The 23431-nt window shown below is 42.8% G+C and overlaps 1 protein-coding gene across 4 annotated transcripts in view; it reads left to right on the top strand.

Annotated features, from left to right (window-relative positions):
* HECW2 (HECT, C2 and WW domain containing E3 ubiquitin protein ligase 2) overlaps window positions 1-23431 on the top strand; it is a 421352-nt gene that overhangs the window by 90489 nt on the left and 307432 nt on the right. For all 4 annotated transcript variants that reach the window (XM_082262150.1, XM_082262151.1, XM_082262148.1 and 1 more), the window contains one exon: window positions 20683-20992. In XM_082262150.1, coding sequence (XP_082118276.1) covers window positions 20698-20992 — 295 coding nt within the window. In that variant the 5' untranslated portion in view covers window positions 20683-20697. The remainder of the gene's footprint in view (window positions 1-20682; window positions 20993-23431) is intronic.

Below are 23431 nucleotides of genomic sequence, written 5' to 3'. Positions count from 1 at the left end.
ATGGATAATGTAATTGAAATATATTGATCTCCTCATAGGCAGTCAGTGCATAGCATAACAGTCTCAGTGTTAAATAGGAGCAAGCTCTACTTACCCTGTCTTTGTAATCTCCTGATTACCTGTGCTCCTTCATAACAACACTCCGCGATACCATACCTGCTCCAGCACCCGCATTAGATGCCAAACAATGTTGGGTGGGCGGTGATCCAGCAATATTGTTTCGATCTGCTTCTTTAAAGTTAGGTCGCACTGCTTGGGGATCGCCCATCCAGTCTCTGCCCAGATTATCAAAGCCTCAGTGTGTCTCTTGCGTTCCCGCTGCACTCTGCACGCTACACACTCTCAGTTCAGGTGACATTGTTCCGGGAGTCCTGGGCGTCAATGACGTGTCTATGATGTTGGCGTGTTTCGCTACGTCATACGTAGCTTCGTCAGGCAAACATGCCATCCATCCTTATCTCCTTAAATATAGAGCTGTCAAATAGGAGGAGCCGTCTATGATTGTGTCTTAAAATGCCATGACTATATCTCACATGAACTTTGAAATATCTTTATGTTTACAATCTAGTATATACATTTTCTGCTCCCTCAAGATATTCTTTCACTAGAACGGGGGATTTTTAAATATACTCCCTATTTTATAACTCAGATCTGATTGAATATTCCCAGGGTTATATAGGCGTCCCTCCTTTCCCTGGAGCTAGAAATTACATAATTGTTCTCCATATTTAGACCAAGAGAACAGACAGCCTAACAAGTCTATACATATTAATATTCCAGGAAGACCTAACAATTTAATTCTGTATTTAACCCTAGAGGGGTCAAAGCTCCTAAATCTATATTGGGAAAACAGAGACAATTGCGGGTGAGGATAGGTGAGCATATGAGGGAAATGAAGGAGAAGGAACCAGAAAAACCATTGGCAAAACACTTTTAGAAGGTACAATTGGGGAAATTCGTAAGGAATAAAAATAAAGGGTATTTATTTATGCCCTTAAACTGTCCCCAAGAAGAGGAGACTTTTATAATGTACTCCTTAAAAAAGAAAAATGGTGGATGTATAAATTAGGAGCTTTGACCCCTGTAGGGTTAAATATTGAATTGTCAAATCTTCCTGGAATATTAATATGTAATAACTTGTTAGGCTGTCTGTTCTCTCGGTCTAAATATCGAGAACAGTAATATCTGGCTCCGGGGAAAGCAGGGACGCCTATAAACCATGGAAATATTTAATCAGATCTGAGTTATATAATGGAGAGTATATTTAAAAATCCCCCATTCTAGTGAAAGAATATCTTGAAGGAGCAGAAAATGTATATACTAAATTGTAAACATAAAGATTATTCAAAGTTCATGTGAGATATAGAAATGGCACTTTAAGACACAATCATAGACAGCTCCTCCTATTTGACAGCTCTATATTTAAGGAGATGAGGATGGATGGCACATTATCCTGCCGAAGCTACGTATGACGTAGCAAAACGGGGCGACGTCGTAGACACGTTATTGACGCCTGGAACTCCCGGAACCATGTCCCCCGAACGGAGAGTGTGTTGCGTGCAGAGTGCAGCAGGAAGGCGAGAGACATACTAAGGCATTGATAATCTGGGTGGAGACTGAATGAGCGATCCCAAAGCAGTGCAGCCTAACTTTAAACAAGCATATCGAAACAACAATACGGCTGGTTTACCGCCCATCCAACATTGTTTGGCATCTAATGCGAATGCTGGAGCAGGTATGGTATATGGCGGACTGTTATTATGAAGGAGCACAGGTAATCGGGAGATTACGAAGACAGGGTAAGCCGAGCTTGCTCCTATTTAACACTGCATTTACATCAATGAGACTGTTATGCTATGCACGGACTGCCTATGAGGAGATCAATGTATTTCAATTACATCATCAATCCAGGGCCCAACATCAGGACTATCCCCATGCCAGAAATTGACTAGATGCAAAATGTATTAAATAAGCACTAACATGGTTTCCTTACAGAGGCATACGCTAATTTTCCCTGGTCCCAGTTATGATTGCCTTGATATAAATGGGGACAGTTCCTCCCAATACACTGCCCCACTCCCCCACCCCTGTGCCAGTGGACACCATCACCAGACATCCCCCCCCACCCCTTATCAGACATTTCCCCCCTACCTCAGTCACCCCTGTGTGTCCACACTATGTGCCCAACTCCTGTCCCGCGTGACTCACTGTCTAATTGTGAGTCAGCCAGACTCTATCGGGGCAGAGCGAACAGCAGGCAGCAGCTTGTCCTGGCGGCGGCGCGGGCTCTCTGATTAAAAGAGACCTCCCACTTCCTTTCTGCTCCGGCTGCACCCGCCGCTACAGTCCAGAGTCCAATGTTACGGTAGCTTCGGGGGGGCCTTATTATCGGGTAGACCTTATGTTCGGGGGAGGCCTTATCGGGGAGGTCTTATTTTCGGGGGATGCCTTATATTTCAGCGAGAGGCAAAACTGTAAGTAGGTCTTATTTTCGGGGGATGTCTTACTTTCGGGGAAACAGGGTAGTCAAATCCTATGATGAGGGAGCAGGGGAGGGGTGGCGCCGAACCTCGCTGTCTATGTCAAGGGACACAGGCAGCGTGGCCCAGGATCGCACAGGCAGATGTGCCACAATAGGAGTTGGCTTCCTATGGTGGCACACCAAGAAAAGGAGGAGCCAGGAGTGCCGGTGGAGGACTGGAGAAGAGGAGGCTCAGGACCGCTCTGTGCAATTCCATTGCACAGAGCAGGTAAATAAAACATGTTTGTTATTTTAAAAAAATGAATACCATTTTGACTTTACAAACACTTTAGTGTGGGTATCCCCCAAACATTGGAAGGCAATTTCTTGTTCTTCTCTGTCCCTTTCCTTACATTTTTGGGACTCTTCCCGCAAACTGGTCATGCTCCAATCTCCCCACTCCCCAGTAGCACGGTTATTCAATAATCCGGAATTTTCTTCTTGCCTCTGCCCTTGGGAACTCAAATGGTGGATAGACAAAGGCCTTTATTGTAAAGATAACTTTCTGGACCACAGGGGGATATGCCTCACCATGCATTTTACATAACAGCTCGAGGTGCCTGGTGCTAAGCTTTACCACCTGCAGCAAATTCTCAATTTTTTTTTGCCGACAATGGAGTATTAATGACATTACCACACAGACAGCTTTTGAAAGCAGATGTTTTTGTGGTGAAGCTCAGAAGGGGGGCATCTCGGGTCTGTATAAGTTGTTTGTTGCCACTTCTGGTAGACTCCCGTACATGCTAGCTTGGGAACAGGATATAGGATCAGAAATGCAGTATATGAGGACTGGAGGGACTGGTCTGAGAATTCACAAAGGCATTATGAATGTCTCTCTTGTAGAGGCTGGCTATAAGGTACTTGTCGTTGGTATGTAGTTCCTGATTGTTAGTGGAAAATGTACCCTGGCTCCTCCTCGCTCTGTTTCAAGGGATGTGGGCAGGAGGCAGCAAGGCACTATACATTGTGGATTTGCCATAAAGTCAGACCGTTCAGGATATGAGTTAGCGCCCTGATGTATTCGGTGACCATGATTAATGTTATTAAAATGTGCAGAGTAGCTCTGCTTAACAAACCCATTGAAGAAGCTTCCAGATCTACTCAGACCTTGATATACTGTATCGCTATTGCAACTGCTTGGAAGAGCCCAGTAGTGGACTTAACGTTGATGAAACGTAAACTTTCATGGATAATGATCAATGTAATGATGGTTAACATTAACATCTTATGTGACACTACTACAAGGTTTGAGCAGATTTGGAACCCGTGGATTAGCTACATAAATCCCCTTCCTAAACCATTTTTGCTACGGTGGTTGGGCTTTATGCTTGGGTGGACTGTACCTCTCTTCTGGCTCTTCTTTTTATACCCCCTTTTTTTTTTCTTCTCTCCCTTTCGATGGCACAAATTAGTTTTGTTTTTTTTTTTGTTTTTTATGAAGGGTCGTGTTATACCTTTTAGTTCTCCTTCTGTCATCTTCCAGAGTAGGTATCTGTCTCCACCTTATCTGATCCATTCTCTTTGATTTAGCACACCATTCCTTACTTTGCTACTTGACCATCCCTGATTGATTCTTCATGGTCTATTTCAACCATTATAAGTTTTCTGTATCTACTCTGTAAGCTAATATTGTCTGATTTCCTCAGCTGTGTCTTGCAAGAGTTACCTTATGTAAGAGCTACCATTGAAGGTCTACAGATGTATTGTTATCCCTTTTCACATAATCCCTTGCCAACCAGCGATGTACCTGTACATCGCTTGACTTCAAGCGGTTATAATGGGAGACCCCAGCGACCAGCTGGCACTTTTGCTGGCTGATCGGAGAGTCAAACAAAGTCAGGATCAGCTTAGAACGGTTCTCGGTTATGGTAACCCAGAATCGTTGACCTGATATCACTTCCGGTTACCCGGATGTCAATGGCGCCGTTTTAAAAAATCAAAAGCATTTGAAAACACAGATCTTGCTGTGATAGAATATTTTTAAGGGCAGGGGAGGGATTTGGGGTCCTACAGACTCTAGATCTCTCCATAAATACCTGTCACATGCCTATTGCTGTCACAAGTATGTTTACATTCCTTGTGACAGCAATAAAAGTGATCAAAAAAAAATTAATTAAAGTAACAGTATAAATAAATAATAAAAATAAATTAATTATTAATCAGAAAAAATAAAAAAATGTAAAGTTCCTCACATCCCCCCCCTATGCTCATGCACAAAGGCAAATGCACATGCTGGTCCCACATATGTGAGGTTACACAATGAACATCAGATCATGGGCAGTAATTCTAGAACCTGACCTTCACTGTAAATCTAAAGTGGTAACCTGTAAAGGCTTTTAAAGAATTGCCTATGGATAATACAATTTATGACGTTTGTTGCTGTTGCATAGATATGTGCAATTTTTAAGTATGACATGTTTAGTAACATCATCTATGATAATTTTACAAAAAATGGGTTATACATTTGTGTTTCTCTATCGCTCATTGACAGACGTAGTCTTCTTGATTCTCAAGAGCTGGGTTATGTTGTCTCCGCAGGAGTAGGACTAGGCAGAAAGACAAAACGTTCTGGCTCCACCTTAGGGGCAGTCCCTGAGGGTATATCCTCCCTCTCTCTGCTACAGGGAATCAGTTTTTTTCTGTCTAGTCAGGAGTAAGGACCTAAGTTCCTTGCTGGGATCTTTTGGTCCTGGCAAGACTTTTTTTCTTTAAGAAAAAGACATTTTTTAGGTAGTTTTCTCCAGTGTTTTTTCCTGTGAGATCTTCAAGCAAAAATGCCGGACTGGGCGACACTTGTGGTCACCCCAGCCGGCCTACGAGCGCGCGCAGACCATGGCATTGCGCTTGGTCGGCCGCGACATATTCAAGTAAGTATGCGGGGCCGGGCGACGGGCTGGATGTTGAGATCCAGTGGTCACCCCGGTTTCTGCCTACGAGCGCGTGCAGACCAGTGCGCTGGGTCGGCCGCGACGGAGTCCCAGTAAAGGGACTGACTTTGCGAGTTAAAAGTCTCGCTTGGACGCCAGGTACCAGAGAGTCGAGGCGTCCACAAACCCCCACCCCGGTGGAGAGGGTATTGTGAAGAGAGGGTGCCTGTCGGTTTGGCACGCCTTCTGCCCGGGAAAAAGCAAACAGCTCCTTCCAGTCTGTGTAAGACAGACGCTGACTGCAGTTTGTTGGAAACTGCACTGCATCGGTTGGTGAGCCTTGGGGGTCCCTCTCTCTCTCTCTGGGATCGAGAAGCAGGTACTCTGAGGGGCGCTATTGCGCTAGGGGGAGACACACAAAAAAAAAAAAAAAAAAGAAAAAGTTTTTTTGTTTTGCTGGCAAAGGTGTCCTGTATTAACATGGACCCTGCCACTCATGTATCTCCTCCGGATCCCCTCGAGGGGTCTGCGGGATCCTCCAGCACCCCATTGACAATTGAATCTTTGTCAGCTATTATGGAAACTTTTGTGTCCCGGGTGGAAGTGGCTTGTCAGGGACAGGGCGCAAGAAAGCGACCCCCGCCTAACCCCTTATTATCTGAAACCTCGGATTCAGACTCTGAGCCTATTTCTGCAGTTGCAGGTACTTCATCTGGTATTGGTGTCTCGGGTCCTGTCTCTTCAGACAGTGAGGAGGATGTTTCGGCATCCGCCATAGCCCGAGAGGAAGCGTTGGTAAACGCACTCATTGTATCTGTTCAAGAGACTTTAAGGTTACAGGGTATTCCATCAGAAATAGCTGAAACGGAGATCCCTTTTGGGACTAAAAAACGCATCAAAGTGGCGAAGGTTTTTCCATTGCCCAAATGTTTTGGCAATCCAATCGAAGAAGAATGGCGTCTGCCAAAACGCACTTTTAATATTTCTAAACGCATTGACAGGCGTTATCCGTTTGAGGAAACCCTTATTAAGAAATGGACAGAACCACCTGTGGTGGATTCACCTATTGCTAGATTGAATAAAGCCACGGTTATTCCTTTAGAAGACGCTCCGTCTTTTAAAGATCCAGTGGATCGCAAGATAGAAGCTATGTCTCGCACCTTGTTTTCCTTGATTGGATCAGCTTTCAGACCAATAATTGCTATTGGTCTGGTTTCGCAGGCTGTAACTGAATGGACCAAGTGGTTACGCCGGGACTTAGAAGAAGTCCCTCAGGCGGTATCAGATTTGTTGGAACAAATGATACAGGGGTTACAGTTTGTATGTGATGCGGCGTTAGACGCCACTCCATTAATGGCGCGAGCATCAGTCTCAGCAGTGGTTCTCAGGCGTACACTGTGGCTAAACGGTTGGTTAGCCGACCAAGGTTCCAAAAAAGCATTGGCTAATATCCCCTTTTCAGGAGAGCGTCTATTTGGAGCCAACTTAGATGAGATCATTAAGGATCTCACCGGTGGAAAAAGCACCTTTTTACCGCAAAATTTTAAAGGTAGAGGAACTCGTCAAAGACGAGGGCCTTCTTTTTCTGCTCACAAGAGGTTTTTTCGTCCAGCGGGTGAAAAAACTAAGTCCTCCAAAGCTCCTGCAGGAGGCGTCAGGGGTCGTTGGTCGGGCAAGCAAAAGCCCGCCCCCTCCAGACCTGAAGATAAACCATCCAAAGCCTGAAGGTGCGCCCCCACCCATAACTGGGGTGGGGGGACGTCTTCGCCGGTTCCCGGATCCATGGCTTTCCAGAATCCCGGACAAATGGGTTTGCGAAGTCATAAGGTCAGGGTACAAGATCGAGTTTCGATCTCTCCCACCGGCGCGATTCTTCCCTTCCAATATCCGTCTATCCGCAGATCGTTTAGAAGATCTGCGGAGAGCAGTCACAGATTTACTACAACAAGGAGTGGTAGTCCACGTTCCTTGGACAGAACGGTTTCAAGGGTTTTATTCAAACCTGTTTACAATACCCAGGAAAGAGGGCAAAGTGCGTCCAATTCTGGACTTAAGAGCACTCAATTCTTTCGTCAACATAAGAAGATTCAGAATGGAGTCCATTCGCACGGTAGCAGCCTTCCTGCATCCAGGGGATGTCCTAGCGTCCATAGACATCAAGGACGCCTATCTTCACATTCCCATTTTCGCAGGACATCAGCGTTTTCTACGCTTTTCCGTAGAGGAGAACCACTATCAGTTTGTGGCGTTACCTTTCGGTCTCGCCACGGCTCCGCGGGTCTTCACAAAGGTGTTGGCCCCAATGTTGGCACTTCTGCGCCAAAGAGGTATATCGATTCTAGGTTACCTAGACGATCTTCTGCTTCATGCAGAGTCTCCTCAGACCTTGCTACAAAACATAGAAATTACTATGATTTCTTTACAGGAATTCGGGTGGCTGGTGAACCAGCAAAAGTCATTTCTGGTTCCCACCCAGAGGCTCGAATATCTGGGTCTAATTCTAGACTCAGTCAGGACAAGAGTTTTTCTTCCGGTAGGGAAACTCCGAAAGATTCAATCAGCAGTCCAGTTGTTACTGTCCAACAGCTGGTCTTCCCTTCGGACTTGCATGAGGGTTCTGGGGTTGATGGTGGCTTCATTCGAAGCAGTCCCATTTGCCCAGTCCCATACCCGAATTCTTCAGCAAGAGATTCTTCTCAGATGGAATCGGAATCCGGAATCCCTGGACAATCAGATACGATTGAGCAAACAGACCAGAGAGTCTCTGGTTTGGTGGCTTCGGTCTCCAATGCTCAGCCAGGGAAAGTCATTTCTGCCAATATATTGGACGATAGTGACCACGGATGCCAGTCTATCCGGATGGGGAGGAATTCTTGGTCAGTTATCTGCCCAGGGACTTTGGTCCCCGGAAGAATCCAGGTTACCGATAAATGTATTGGAACTGAGAGCGATCAGACTTTGTCTGATTCACTGGACCGAGCAGCTCCAGGGCAGCCCGGTTCGGATCCAGTCGGACAATGCCACGGCCGTGGCTTATGTCAATCACCAGGGGGGCACCAAGAGTGTCCGAGCGGCCAAAGAAGTGGCTTGCATTCTTCGCTGGGCGGAACGATTTGTTCCAGCAATCTCTGCGGTGTTCATTCCGGGGGTGGAGAATTGGCAGGCAGATTATCCCAGCCGTCAGACCCTGGATCAGGGGGAATGGCCCCTCCATCCAGACGTTTTCCACCAGTTGTGCCTACGGTGGGGCACCCCGGATGTGGATCTGTTGGCTTCACGATTCAACAGGAAAGTTCAGAGATTCGTGGCTCGCTCCCGCGATCCTCTAGCAGAAACCGCAGACGCACTGATCGCCCCGTGGGGGCAATACCAGCTAATATATGCCTTCCCTCCTCTCGCGTTACTGCCAAGACTTCTACGCAGGATAGAGGAGGAAGGAATCCCAGTAATCCTGGTAGCTCCGGACTGGCCTCGTCGAGCTTGGTACGCCGACATGGTCAGACTGGTGGCAGACGTCCCATGGAGACTTCCTCTCAGGGAGGATCTACTGTCTCAGGGACCGATCTTCCATCCTGCTTCACGATCGCTGGCTTTAACGGCCTGGCTATTGAGACCCAGGTGCTGAAGGACAAAGGTTTGTCAGCTTCAGTTATTCCTACTCTAGTTGAAGCAAGGAAAGCGACTTCCAGAAAGATTTATCATCGCACATGGAAGTCCTACATTGCATGGTGTGAACCTTTGGGGTTCCGTCCTCGGTCTTATTCGATTAGTCGAATATTGGCTTTTCTGCAACAAGGGGTTGAGCAGAAACTGGCCTTGAGTACTATCAAGGGTCAGGTCTCAGCATTAGCCATCTTCTTTCAGAAGCCTTTGGCTACTCATTCCTTGGTGCGGAGCTTCATCCAGGGGGTGCGACATCTGGCTCCGCCAGTGCACGCGCCGTTACCCCCCTGGGATCTTAATTTAGTGTTGTCGGTTCTTCAGAAACCTCCCTTTGAAGATATTAGGGAGATTCCTCTACCCACGTTGTCCCAGAAGGTGGCCTTCTTGGTGGCTATTACTTCTGCACGCAGGGTGTCAGAACTGGCCGCATTATCTTGTCGTTCACCATATCTGGTGGTTCATAGAGATAAGGTGGTTCTTCGTCCGAATCCATCCTTCTTACCTAAAGTGGTTTCAGAATTTCATCTGAATGAAGAAATTGTATTACCTTCCCTGTGTCCTAAGCCCAGTCATCCTCGGGAGTTTGCTTTACACTCCTTGGATGTGGTCCGGGCGATCAGGGTATACTTGAAAACGACAGTCTCGTTTCGCAAGACGGATTCACTTTTTGTGATCCCAGATGGACCCAAAAAGGGGTTGCCTGCATCTGCCGCGACCATTTCCAGATGGATCAGACAGACGGTAGTGCAGGCTTATTCTATTAAGGGTCGGGAGCCCCCGTTCCCTGTTAAGGCGCACTCCACTCGGGCACTTAGTGCGTCTTGGGCCTTTCGCCATCAGGCGTCAGTGGTCCAGGTGTGCAAGGCGGCTACCTGGTCGTCGGTGCATACCTTTTCTAAACATTATAAAGTTGATGTAATGGCATCGTCTGATGCCTCATTTGGCCGCAAGGTTTTGCAGGCCGCAATTTGAGGAGACCAGTGGTCTACCTCGAGGGTTTTTTTCCGTTGGAAAATTTTTCTTTAGTCTCATTCTTTGTTTATAATGAGCCTTTAAAACTTCTAGTTTGGCACCGGTTGGGCCTTCTAGATTGGATTTGATTTTGTCAATCCCACCCCTCATTTGTGGCACTGCTTCTGGATGTCCCAGCTCTTGAGAATCAAGAAGACTACGTCTGTCAATGAGCGATAGAGAAAAATGGATTTTTGTAAGAACTTACCGTAAAATCCTTTTCTCTTAAGCTCATTGACAGACGTAGTACCCGCCCCTCTATCATTGAGTTGGGTTGGGTTAAATTCTCTGTACTGCTTTAAACAGAACTGATTCCCTGTAGCAGAGAGAGGGAGGATATACCCTCAGGGACTGCCCCTAAGGTGGAGCCAGAACGTTTTGTCTTTCTGCCTAGTCCTACTCCTGCGGAGACAACATAACCCAGCTCTTGAGAATCAAGAAGACTACGTCTGTCAATGAGCTTAAGAGAAAAGGATTTTACGGTAAGTTCTTACAAAAATCCATTTTTTTTTTGCATTATAATTAAAAAAAGTGTATTTTTCCCCAAAAAATTTAGTTTGAAAAACCGCTGCACAATAGCGGCTTCAGAAAAGGTATGTATAGTGATTTCTTCTTTACAGGGCTAGATAGGTTAGTCTTAGATCGTGGATGCCTGTCGATGTAGTGATTTTAGTGTTAGGGTGGAATTCCCCTTTAATAAAAACATTGAAACAGAAAAAAAACACAGATCTTTGTACCATGTTTTTTCTGACAGTAGAAGAAAACATTTTGGTTGGAATGTTTGAAAATTTAAAGTACCAAAGATTATGCCTAAAATATTTCCGAAAAGATACCATCAAATAAATGTGCCACCCTCGTCGCTGTTTAGACAAACATTGAGCAGAATGTTGATGATTTTTGTTACCTGTTGCAGTTTCCATTTTTGTTTGTTTTATCATACTAACTCCTGAAAGCATAAATTCAAAGAATTAACTGAAAAATCATTGATATTCTGACATATTACTAATAACCATAATAATAATACGCTCACAAATCCCAGTATATGTTTTTCTCTACATGTTATAAATAGCTTTATACATTTTATTTGTATATCTTATCACACAAGCTTATTGACTCTTTTCTCACATTGCTGCAATGATCTGTGCTTTGCATGTCTAGCAGTTGCAGTAGGTGATTCCGGGAAGAATTTCTTGTACATAACCATTTCATATCTGTACACATCATGAATGGCAGCAAAGTTTAAGGGCCCTTTCACGCTGATTGTTTTTTTTTTGGCTGATTGGAGCGGAAGAAAAATGATTGCAAAATCCATCCCTTTAAATCTCATGGAACCCTTCACACTGGTCAGTTGCGTTTTTTAAAATTCCTGCTTGCTGCATTTTTTGTTAATGTTTGGTGCGTGTGTAAGACAGCACCAAAAACCCACCTCCCCATTAAAATGCATTGAAAACGCACTAAAAACTCATTTCTGGTGTGTTTTTTTTTTTTCTTTGAGTCAAATGTCCATGGTTCATGTGCTTATGCGTATGGGTTTTATTGTGTTTTTTCTTTGGAGGTGTATAAAAGCAGCCTAAAAAAGTGAGTAGGCAGGATAAAAACTACAAAGAGAAGATCTGTCCCTAAAAATTCCAACTTGTCAGAAAATAAATGTTCCTCCTTCTATGCATTAAGGTAGTAGTATACCCAAAAGCAAACATTTATTTTATTGCAGCTTACTAACTCTTTGATGTGATGGCTGTATTTTCCCTTTTTAAGCTTTCTTTCTTCTGCATCTACAGGCATCACCCAGATATATTTTTTCAGCCGGCAATTCCTTGTAATCTAAAAGCCATCCATCCATTCATCCATCTAAAAGCTGATTAGCCACTGGATTGCTTTTACAGGCAGCGGGAGGGGACGCCTCCTCTCTCCCTCCCTCCCTGCAATCTTCTGGGACCTATCACAGGTCCCAGAAGATTGCCCGGCCACTAGGGAAGCGCAGCGCTACTCGCAAATGTGCATTGCGCACCTGGCTTTAAAGCCACAAGCTATCACAGCAGGGTGCCCACACTTGTGATGCCAGGAAAAGAGGGAGAGAACTGAGGCTACCAGAAGTTCCTCCTCTTCTCAGATCTCTCGCTGGCGCTCTTTGCCCCTCCCTCCTGCTGAGTTCCCTTTAGAGCAAGCAGCTTGCAATGGGGGCACCCAAGCAGGCTCAGCCCCAATGGCTCCGGCTGCTGTCTCAGCCAATGAGGAGGGAGAGTCCCTGGAGAGCGAGGCTCTTGGGCAGATTGCTGGATCAAGATGGGATTCAAGTAAGTATTAGGAGGGCTGCTGCATACAGAAGATTTTTTATAGAATGCATGGAGGTAAAAGACCTTGAGCCTTTTAGAACCACTTAAAGCTGGGTGTACTCTAGTAGAATTTTGTTCGAAATTTTTCATTATAGGAACATTCTGTTTTTCTAATCAATAGTGGGGTCAAATCAACGTTCATTTTGAAGGAATGCTTACATTTTCAGATGCCTATTTCATTGCCCTACCCATAACTCATGAACAAGCCCTCGGCTTTGTTCCCTGCCCACGCATGCTCAGTCCACTCTCTATTGATCTTGCAGAATGTTGAGCTGCGAGAAAGAGTGGACTGCGCCTAATGTGGGTAGGACGTGAAGCCAAGAGCTTGTTTTGTGAGGTTTTTTGGACATCCAACGCTTGGTATGTCTTGCCACCTGCAGGACGGAAAGGGGAGGACAATGAAATAAGCAGCTGAAAGAGTAACAGCACTGTATGTTGATATAACATCTTACAACATCTTACAAAGCAATCCACAGCTTAGCCCCTAGTTACATCACTAGCCTAGTCTCAAAATACCAACCTAATCGCTCTCTTCGTTCCTCTCAAAACCTCCTGCTCTGTAGCTCCCTCGTCACCTCCTCCCATGCCCGCCTCAGGACTTTTCCAGAGCCTCTCCAATCCTATGGAACTCCTTACCCTTATCTGTCCGATTATCTCCTACTCTATTAGCTTTTTAGGCGATCTCTGAAAACCTTCCTTTTCAGAGAAGCCTATCCTACCCACACCTAACAAATATACCTCCATTTTCTCCATCAGCCCATCCCCCACGGTTATTGCCTTTTTGTTTCACTTGACCCTCCCTTCTAGATTGTAAGCTCTAACGAGCAGGGCCCCCATGTTCCTCCTGTTTTGAATTGTATTGTAACTGTATTGTCTTCCCTCACATTGTAAAGCACTGCACAAACTGTTGGCGCTATATAAATCCTGTATAATAATAATAATGGTGAAGCTATAATGCTTGGAAATGTTATTGTCAAAAGTCAGTAAAGTTGAACTACGACTTTTTTTTGGAGACCACTCAAGCCCCACTTTTACAATTAGGCAAGTTGCACAATTCTTGGCAGTTTGTCACGAAACATCCCCTTAATGTGAATATGCCCGTGCCATATCTTACCTCTAGTTCAATACTAGGTAGGTATTAAATGAAACCTGTGCTTTGCCCATACAGAGCAAAGTAACGGGTTAGCTTGAATTCCCCCACCCCGGCAGTCAATACCCACCTCTTTGTTCTCTTGCTTCCCTTCTCAGCTGCAAGGAGCAAAGAAAATGCTCAGTATTTCCAGGTATAGAGGAGCTTGGTGCTTGGCGGATGGCTCAACCCTTTCCCAAGGGGAAAGGGAGAATGATTACAGTTCTCTAAACTCCAACTAGAGAAGTTTGGATTCAGTGCTGCCAGGGAGGGGGGCCCTAAATGAACCCATTGCTCTTCCCAGCATGAGAAAGCACAGGTTTTCATTTAAAGTATAACTAAAGACCACTTTTTTTTTTTTTTTAGATTTGGAACGGTGGGGGTTTAGAACCTTTAAATCAATATGGTGCGCTAAAACTGAAAAATGTAACCAATTGCAAAAACAAATGTGATGTGACTTTACAACATAGTGCAAAATGCAACAGTGAATAGGCGGTGAATAAATAAAATAGATGTGAAAATTGCAGAAACAAAAAGTCCAATAAAGTTCACAATCTTCCACCGTGTTTCTTCCAAAATGTGTATTATTTTCAAAGTGTGGAAAATCAAACAAGTGCTGTTCAAACAATATGTACGAATCCCACCACCTTGAGGATTTCCTCCTTACCCAGGCGGATGGAGGTAAGGTGCAAAATTGATTCCAAATAAACTTATGTGAAAACGAAATCACCAGTGTTGCCAAAACTCCCAAGAGACAATCAAGCAAGCCTCTTACCAAAAGTAGAACGTATTGCGCTTTCAGTGTCTCTTGTGCAGCGTCACTGTCCCGAACTAAGATCATAAGCCACATTGGTCCGTGTACAGAGATCATCCAAGCCTCATCTGCTGTTATAGAAAAAGGGAATTTCTAAGTGAGAGAGTATTTCAAGCGCAATAAGATCTACTTTTGGTAAGAGGCTTGCTTGATTGTACCTTGGGAGTTTTGGCAGCACTGGTGATTTTGTTTTCACATGTTTATTTGGAATCAATTTTGCACCTTACCTCCATCCGCCTGGGTAAGGAGGAAATCCTCAAGGTGGTGGGATTCGTACATATTGTTTGAACAGCACTTGTTTGATTTTCCACACTTTGAAAATAATACACATTTTGGAAGAAACACGGTGGAAGATTGTGAACTTTGTAAGACTTTTTGTTTCTGCAATTTTCACATCTTTTTTATTTATTCACTGCCTATTCACTGTTGCATTTTGTAAAGTCATATCACATTTGTTTTAGCAATTGGTTACATTTTTCAGTTTTAGTGCACCATATTGATTTAAAGTTAAATATATTTCCACTATAGGCACAGGATTCTGGTACCAGCTTCAACATCTATCAGCGCACCCAATATATTTTTCTCAAGGGTTTAGAACCACTGTCCTCTTTATTTATTTATTTATTTATTTACTTATTTATTTATTCCTATCCGCATCCCTGTTAGGGTAATTCACCCTCTCGAATTGTCCCAATCACCAATGCCACTGGGAATGAAAATTGGGGTAAAATATAGAATAGATATCTTCCAATGGGGACTTTTGTTTATGTGACAACTCCCCTTATACTGTAAAGGTACTCTCACTTCTTATTGAGTCTATAGGACCATAAGTAAGAAGAAATCTCCCTAATGAGACACAGATCGTAAAAATACTGACAGTACTTCTGACCCATCTCTACCTTATCCAAAATGTGGGCTTTAGCTATATTTTAGCATAACCACCATCTAAACAGTTTAACCAGTTCCCACCCAAGCTATAGTACAATGATGGCCAGACGGGACTTTACTCTTTCTGAGTGGAGGTCATATGGCGTTCTACTGGTCTCGCCGCTCATGCGTGCCCCCCATCGGCGGTAAGCTGTGTCCCTCAGACACAGCACATCACCGATCAAGGTAAAAAGCCAATGACAATGGCTCTTTACCAAATCCAATCACAGCTGATCACAAGTGTAAACAAGGATCGGTAACCCGCTGTTACCAGCTTCTTCTCCTCACAAAAGATTCCTGTGTGAGGAGGAGAATTTGGGAACAGTGAGTTACTGTTTTAACCCCTCCTTTACTGTGCACAACAGTGCCCTAATTGCCCTAAGTTTACCTGTCACAGCAGTCATCAGTGCAGCCTATCAGTGTACTTGTCATGGCTGCTATCGATGTACCTGTAACAGCTGCCCTCATTACAGCCTATGGGTGTACCTGTCACAACCACCATCAGTGCAGCCTATCAGTTTACCTGTCACAGGAGCTGTCAGTGCAGCCTATCAGTGTACCCGTCACAACCACCATCAGTGCAGCCTATCCGTTTTTTCATCACCGCCGCCATCAGTGCAGCCTATCAGTTTACCTGTCACAGGAGCTATCAGTGCAGCCTATCAGTGTACCCGTCACAGCCACCATCAGTACAGCCTAACAGTGTACCTGTCACAGCCGCCATCAGTGCAGCCTATCAGTGTATGTAGCAGTATGAATTTTGGCCTAAATTTATGAAGACATTTTTTTATTTGCAAAATTTTATAATAAAAGACTAAGAAAAATTAATTTAGTTTTCAAAACCGCTTATATCGCAAAAAAAAAAAAATCATCAGTGGTGATTAAACACCACCAAAAGAAAGCTCTATCTGTCTCAAAAATGTAACAATTTTGTTTGGGTACAGTGTTGCATGAATATTTGTCATTTAAAATTTGAGAGCGCTGAAAATTTTCCTGGGCAAGAAGGGGGTAAAAGTGCCCGGTAGAGAAGTGGTTAGACATCTGTTTTTAAAATGTGAGTTACAACGCCTATAATAATGCTGGTCACTACCGTAAAATTCTACAGCAAAGAAGCACCCGCTTATAGTGACCAGCAGCTGGGGCCATGTAAAGAAAAGCAAAGTCAGCATGAAGGAGAAATGCAATACTAGGTAAAGGGGGTGGTAAGTGAGAGAATTCCCCTGCCACCATAGATCAATGTACAGCCTACAGGAAGCAAACCGGAAAAGAACACATGTCAAAGTGATCTGTTTCACAGATTATATATGATTTTAATAGGACTTCCAGTATTACTTTAGGCTTTTGAAAAAGCAGGTATATTTCCATGATCAATTTATTTAACCTATATCTGCAACCAAACCACTGCAACATAACCCACAGAAATGTAACCAATGTATAAGAGACTTATTGGATATATTGATAATCCTTAGTGCTATGTATATGGATCTATGCAGTATATTGAAACAACAGAAATGTAAGCCTCGTACACACGCAACGGTTATCGGCCGACCGATCGTCCGACTTTTGTCCAAGTTGTGTTTTGTTGGTTGGAATGTGCCTAGACTGCACACAAATTTTCTCGGACCACAAAATTCTACTTCAGAAGTGATGTCATGTGTTGGTTTGTTTTCTTTGTGTTTTTTCTTCACTGAGCATGCCCAGTCTTGCTCATCAGATTTTTCCCTGTCGAAATCTGTACTAACTGCACTAAAATCGGCCGTTGTGTTGACGGCCAACAAAAATTTTATAGCCTGCACACCAGATTTTTTTCGGCCGAAAAGTCGGAGTTGGTTGTCGGAAGCATCATACTAACAAGCCGAAAATCGGCAGATCGGACGTTGGCCGAAAATTCTCTGCCAATTTTCTACGCGTGTGTACGAGGCATCAGGAGAGAAGTGTAGACGTGGGATTTAGGCCCATAATGATATTAAGGGCACAACTGTATTATGTTTAAACCCCTTTAGCTTTGTATATGTTTAAAAGAGTGCAGGAATAAAACAGTTTACATATACCTGTGAAGTACTTGGAATAAAATTCAAATGAAAAAAAGCATGGGAGATGTTTGCCCTGAGCAAGGTGGTTTTTCTATTATAACAGATTAATGGGAGTGCATATTATATTTTATGTGATAGTATTCTGATCCTCAGAAATACCTGATTGTATTAAGCTGCTTACATGGAATTACGCATTAATGTTAGGATTTTTACTAGATAGATGACCCCGAGATATGAAGCCTGCATTGGTGTTCACAAAATTGTATTTAATTAAATTCCTATGGTGATCCTCAAAAGGGGAAAACAAATTGTGCATATATTAAACCCAAGAATTATTCAAATAAAATTTGACTTACTGCTATATGACATACAGTATATGTAGTAAAGCATGCTTGTTATAGTCACTGTGGAATCTTAAGGGGTTAATCCTCTGTATTGTGTAAAAAGACTGTTTGATCCTGTCTTCTCTGAACCTCTCCTTCTTTCACTGTCCCCAAACCATCTTCTGATAAGATAGAGCCTTTGGAGTCACTCTGCACATGCTCACTTTGGTGTGTATTGCTAGAAAGTTGGGAGGGTACATGTGATAAGCACAAGACCAATCAGCACTGTCCAGGCAGAGGGTCAGGGGTCCTGCAGCCTTATAGGATAATCAGGGGTGAATGAAAACTCCTCCTACAAGCTTTAACCAGACACTGATAGAAGTCACAAGACTTCTATATACTTCTGATGAGAAAGAGTAGTTCTGTATACTGTGGGAGAGCAGATATTGTGAATCCAGGGCAAACTGTCTGACGATGCTGCTTAGGAACAGGCAGCTTGGATTGAATGGGACAATATTCCACATGCCAAGACTGCTGCTAGAAATCATGGCTTAATGATTCAAATTACCCTTTTTTGTTGTGGCCACAAACACAATTCTGCATTTAATTTACCCTGATTTTGAGCCCTTGATCAGACACTCTGATTAATTCTGAGTTGCCTAAATCCTTTACTGATTTGCTTTCTAGAGATCTATTTTCTTTGGCAAGTCCTGCCCTGCACCTGATTCTGTCCTTTTTGTTTTTCCACTCCTTTGACTTCAATGTTGAAGCCCCCAAGCTCCACCTGCAAAATCTGTAACTGCAAGCCTGCCAAATCGGACACTTGGACAACTTGCTTTCTAGATGCCTGGGTGCAGGAGCTAGTGTCCCAGGGATATAAACTTAAATTCCCTTCCCTGCTCCCTTCCCATTGACTTATTTCCAACCTTCCTGTGTCTCCATCTAGCTAGATCTTTTCTAGTGGGCCATCTTGAGTCTTCTGGATCATTGCTGTCATTGCTGCGGTAGATTGGCTATAGGAGTTTGATTTCAATCTCTTCCTTTTCCCCAAACCCAAAAGGGGGGCAGTCAGCCTATATTGATTCTCAAGGTTCTGAAAGTCTTCATTCTAGCCCAGTTTTCTTTTTTTTTTTTTTTCTTTTTTTTTTATTGAACCAGATGACAAAAGCTGATTAGGTTAGATTAATAAAATGATAATAAATATATGCATAGAAAGTAAAGTAGATCATCTGCTATATCCTAAGCATCCTTTACCTAGGACTCCTCAATAGAGCTCAGGTATAATGTAGCCAGCATTTTTTCTCCTGTATATTAGAGCAATTACTTCCTAAATAGCTGTAAAGGCACCTTCCTGTATGTCAGTCAGCCCAAGTTTTGTGCAGTTCTGTGGTATGTATCCTTTGCCACTGGAAATTAAATGGAAGTTTCTTTATATTGAGATACAGAAAAGGGGCAGCACAGTGGCTAAGTGGTTAGTGCTTCCGCCTAGCACTAGGGTCGTCGGTTCAAATCCCAACCACGGCACAACCCGCCTGGAGTTTGCAATTTCCCCCTAAGCCTTTGTGGGTTTCCTCGGGGTAGTCCACTTTCCTCCTACACTTCAAAGACATGCTGGTAGGTTAATTGGCTCCTATCTAAATTGGCCATAGTATGTGAATGTAGAATGTGAGTTAGGGACCTTAGATTGTACGATCTATGAGTGCAGGGACTGATGTGGATATACAATAAAAAGTGTAAAGCGCTACTTATAAATTTGCGGCGCTATATAAGTACATGTAATAAATATGGTAAATAAAACTGCACTTTATTCTTAATGGACAGTAGGTGGTGCTAAAGTAGTTACTGTCATTATGTGGGGGTCCTTTTATTGTTGAATAATTGTTTGTAATTTTGCAAGTTTTTTTCTAAATTCAATGGTTTTACCCGGTATGCATTATCATTTCTGATGCCTTTTTACTGAAAAGTAGTTTGTGTTTTATGCATAAATGTAAGCTAGATTCTGCAACAGTTCAGGACAAGTTCTTTTTTTTTTTTTTTTTTTACTTTTTTACTCGACCTTTAATAAATCCCCTACCCCTTTGAATGCAACCCGCTTTGCTAAATACTTCCCTTCCTCCCTGTTTTTTAGTAAACTTCACTGTGTGGCCCTGCCTAGTGTTTGCTCAGGCTTTCTTTGTCGTATTCCAGCCATCCTTTGAAGCTTTTGGGATCGGGCTGCAGGTAAGTATTTAACCAAGAGAAATCCATTAGGGGGTCTATAAAGGACAACTTCTGTAAGGTGAAGCACATAGGGATGATGCCTGCTAGGACAGGTGGTTTTTTGTTTGGAAATATACCATTTCCTTTGTTAGGCATATAATTTGTATTATTGGCATCGGTTTCTTTCTGTGCTAGATTTCTTGCAATACAAAAGCCAACTGGAATTTAATTTTATCAGCAAAAATATACTTCTTATGGATAAAAGATTTAATGCAATATAAGTATCTTTCACATGGGCTCTCTAACCGGGACCACCAGTTTTCCAGGTGGATCTGTTCAGAAGCTTCATGCAGGTCTATAGGCAGGCACATGTAAAACGACTTGAGCCCATTTACTTCCGACTACCACTGAATCTGTCAAGATCTGGAAAAAAAATTGCATCCTTTCCTGTTTTTCTGACTTAAATGTGAAGAGTTGGAGGTAGCCTAATGTAAAAAAAAAAAAACACATCTTTCCACCCAAAGAACCATCATAAGTCCACCACATTGCCTTGTCAAAATGTGCATAAAAACAGAATAGACACAGATGTAAAAAAACTGGCATCTGTCCTGATCAGCTCTTATTCCGTAGGTGATATTCCCATGGATCTCCTGCTGAACAGAGCGAAGTGCCCGCATGTGATAGGCCCCTAAAATACATTCTTTTATCTTACTAATACATTGTGTGGGATTCTTTCAAATAAGCCTAAATTACAAGTTGTTTTCCATAGTTATTTCAAGATTTATACATTTATTCAAAGATTTATTTATTCAAGATTTACATTTTAATAAGGTAACTTTATCGACTTCTCTTGTTTTTCTAGATATTTGAGTGACCTATGATCATGGCCAGTTCTGCTCGGGAACATTGTCTCCTACGACAGCATAACCCACAACTTCGTTATACACTGGGTCCAGAGAATCTCCAAAGTTTTGCATCTGAAAGCGCAATGACTGAGAACTTGAACTTTCAGCGAGCCAACAGTGACACTGACCTGGTAACCTCTGATAGTCGTTCCAGCCTGACAGCCAGCATGTATGAATATATACTTGGTCATTCTCAGGAACTTGTCATCTTCTGGGATATAAAGGAAGAAGTGGACCCCACTGATTGGATTGGTCTTTATCACATTGGTAATTTTATTTCATTTTTATGTCTATTTTGTGTTTCTAATTCTTTGTTTATAACCAGTATCTACAAAGTGAGATGCTCTATGACTAAGAGGTCATTTCAATAAGCTTTACTGCGTGCGGTAAGGGTATTATGTTACTCAATTGCATAAATGATTGCATGCAGTAAATAAAGTCCAATTCATTGAAAAAAAAAAAAAACAATTTGTCGGTAAATATTGCAAAACATCATGCAGTAATCTGTTTAGTCCAATTCTCAAACGAAACAGAAACGTAAAAAAGGCGCAATATTTAACACCACCCTTTTGGTGGCGATAACCAGTGTCGTACCAGAAAGAAGGGTCTATTCAAACCCTCAGAAAGGGGCATTCCACAGCTCGAAAGCCTAATTTAACCCACAGAAGAGCCACAGAAAGGGGCCTAATTCGACCCACAAAACACCCACATGAAGGGGTGCAATACTACCCTCAAAGAGGGGTCTAATTCCATCCACAGAGGACCCACAGAAAGATAACACTGTTCCACCAGCAGTGGACACACAAAAATATGGCATTATACATCGCGAGTACACAGGTATTTTTCTTCTTCTTTTTTTTTTTTTTTTCAGTAAATCAAAAAGGAATGACGTGCAGTGCAAATTAAATGCAAAAAGCCGCTAAAATTAAACATCTTTTATGTTTTAGAAATACGTTTACAATAATAATACATTTTTTTTAAAGAAAATGTTTACAAAAGTGCAACAGTGGAGAATGTCAACCATGGCGATTACTTCAGCTAAAAGTAACCAATTAAAATAGCCACTGTGATACTTTTGGTTACTTTTTGGGTTAAACTTGGGTAGGAACATAAAAAAAAAAATAGAAATTAAAAAAAAAAAACATATAAAAAAAAAATAGAAATTAAAAAAAAAAAACATAGAAAAAAAAATATAGTCAAGTTTTTTCTTTAGTTTTCACAATATAACAATTGGCAGCAGCACAGAATTAGGCCAACAACATAGAACAATCTCTAGTAAAGAGCACTTTTAACAGCTCTAGTAGGCCATACATTTACAAAAAAACAAATTTTTATGAATGTATGGCATGATGGATTTAGTAAAGGAGCGCAACACAGTTTAACAGCTATTTTCAGGCAACAGAATTCCACATGAAAAAGACACAACTTGGATTACCAAGCATCAGGAGACATTTGAGAAGGTAGTTCAAATTTTAATTCCTCCATTACCGCATTCGTTATTTAACGCTAAATTCTTAGTGAATTGAACTTTCACAGCTGATTTACCGCATGCATTATTTTACCGTATTTTATTTGCTGTTTTTTAACTCTTAGTGAACTGCCCCCTAAGTCCTAATGGGTGAAAAACGTTGGAGTGGATGGTCCTAAGACTAGGACTTGTTATCTGTGGCTCTGTGGAAAAAAGCTTAGCAAATTGTGACATCATTGAGGATTATAATATAGACCTCACTAAAAAGACTAAAATTAGATTGTACTGGTCTGCAAATATCAATTTGAAAATGCGCATTTTTTTTTTTTGAAAATTATGTTTATTAAGTTTTATAGCAACATACAAAACAGAGCCATTTGGGCATACCCCGGCTCAAAAAATAAAACAAAAAAAAAAAAAGAGAAACAAAAAGAACATAGAGAGCAGAACAAACAATGGGGGGGGGGGGACCCCCCCACTAACCCCCCAACAGTGGCTGCAGCTCAAAGATAGTCAAGAGTATCACAGGTATGTACCGAGTCCTCTAAGCATTGGTGTTCCCAATCGCGGTCCAGTGCACACCGTAGATCACAAGCTTCATATAGCGCAAAGCATATATACACATAAACCTAAGTAGCTGGTCGAGTTACATCAACGGCCGGAGCCGAGGAATCCTCAGCGGTATCTGCAGCATCCAACCACAGATCCCAATTTTTTGGAACATCCCCTAAACTTGTACACCGCTTTATATAAAGGTATCATGGAGTTCACCAGCGTTTTCCATTGTGATAACGTCGGGATCCCAGGGGCTCTCCAATGCATCACCACCAGTTTCCTGGCATAGAAGAGCAGAAGCCCCAGGAGGGTACGTGTGGCAACAGAATGGGCCAGCCCGTTCACCAGCCTCAAAATACAAATCTCAATCTCAGCCGGGATAGGAATAGTAGTCAGTTTGGTAATGAAACCCCGGACCTCAGACCAAAACCCCAGCAGGGACGGACAGTGCCAGATCATATGGGTATAGGACGGGGAATCCCCATTACAGCGCCAACAGGCATCCGGGATGTCAGAAGACACCCTGTGTAATCTGGAGGGCGTAAGGTGGAACCTATGTACAATTTTAAATTGGACCAGCCGGTCCCTCGAGGAGACCAAATATTTAAACGGGTAGTCCCAGACATCCTCCCAATCCTCCGTGTCCAGGTCCCGCACCTCCGCCGCCCAGAATTCCTGCAATC

The sequence above is a fragment of the Pelophylax lessonae genome (genome assembly GCF_965119305.1).
Source record: "Pelophylax lessonae genome assembly, chromosome: 6".
Taxonomy (NCBI): Eukaryota; Metazoa; Chordata; class Amphibia; order Anura; family Ranidae; genus Pelophylax; species Pelophylax lessonae.
This window is presented reverse-complemented; position numbering and strand designations above follow the sequence as displayed.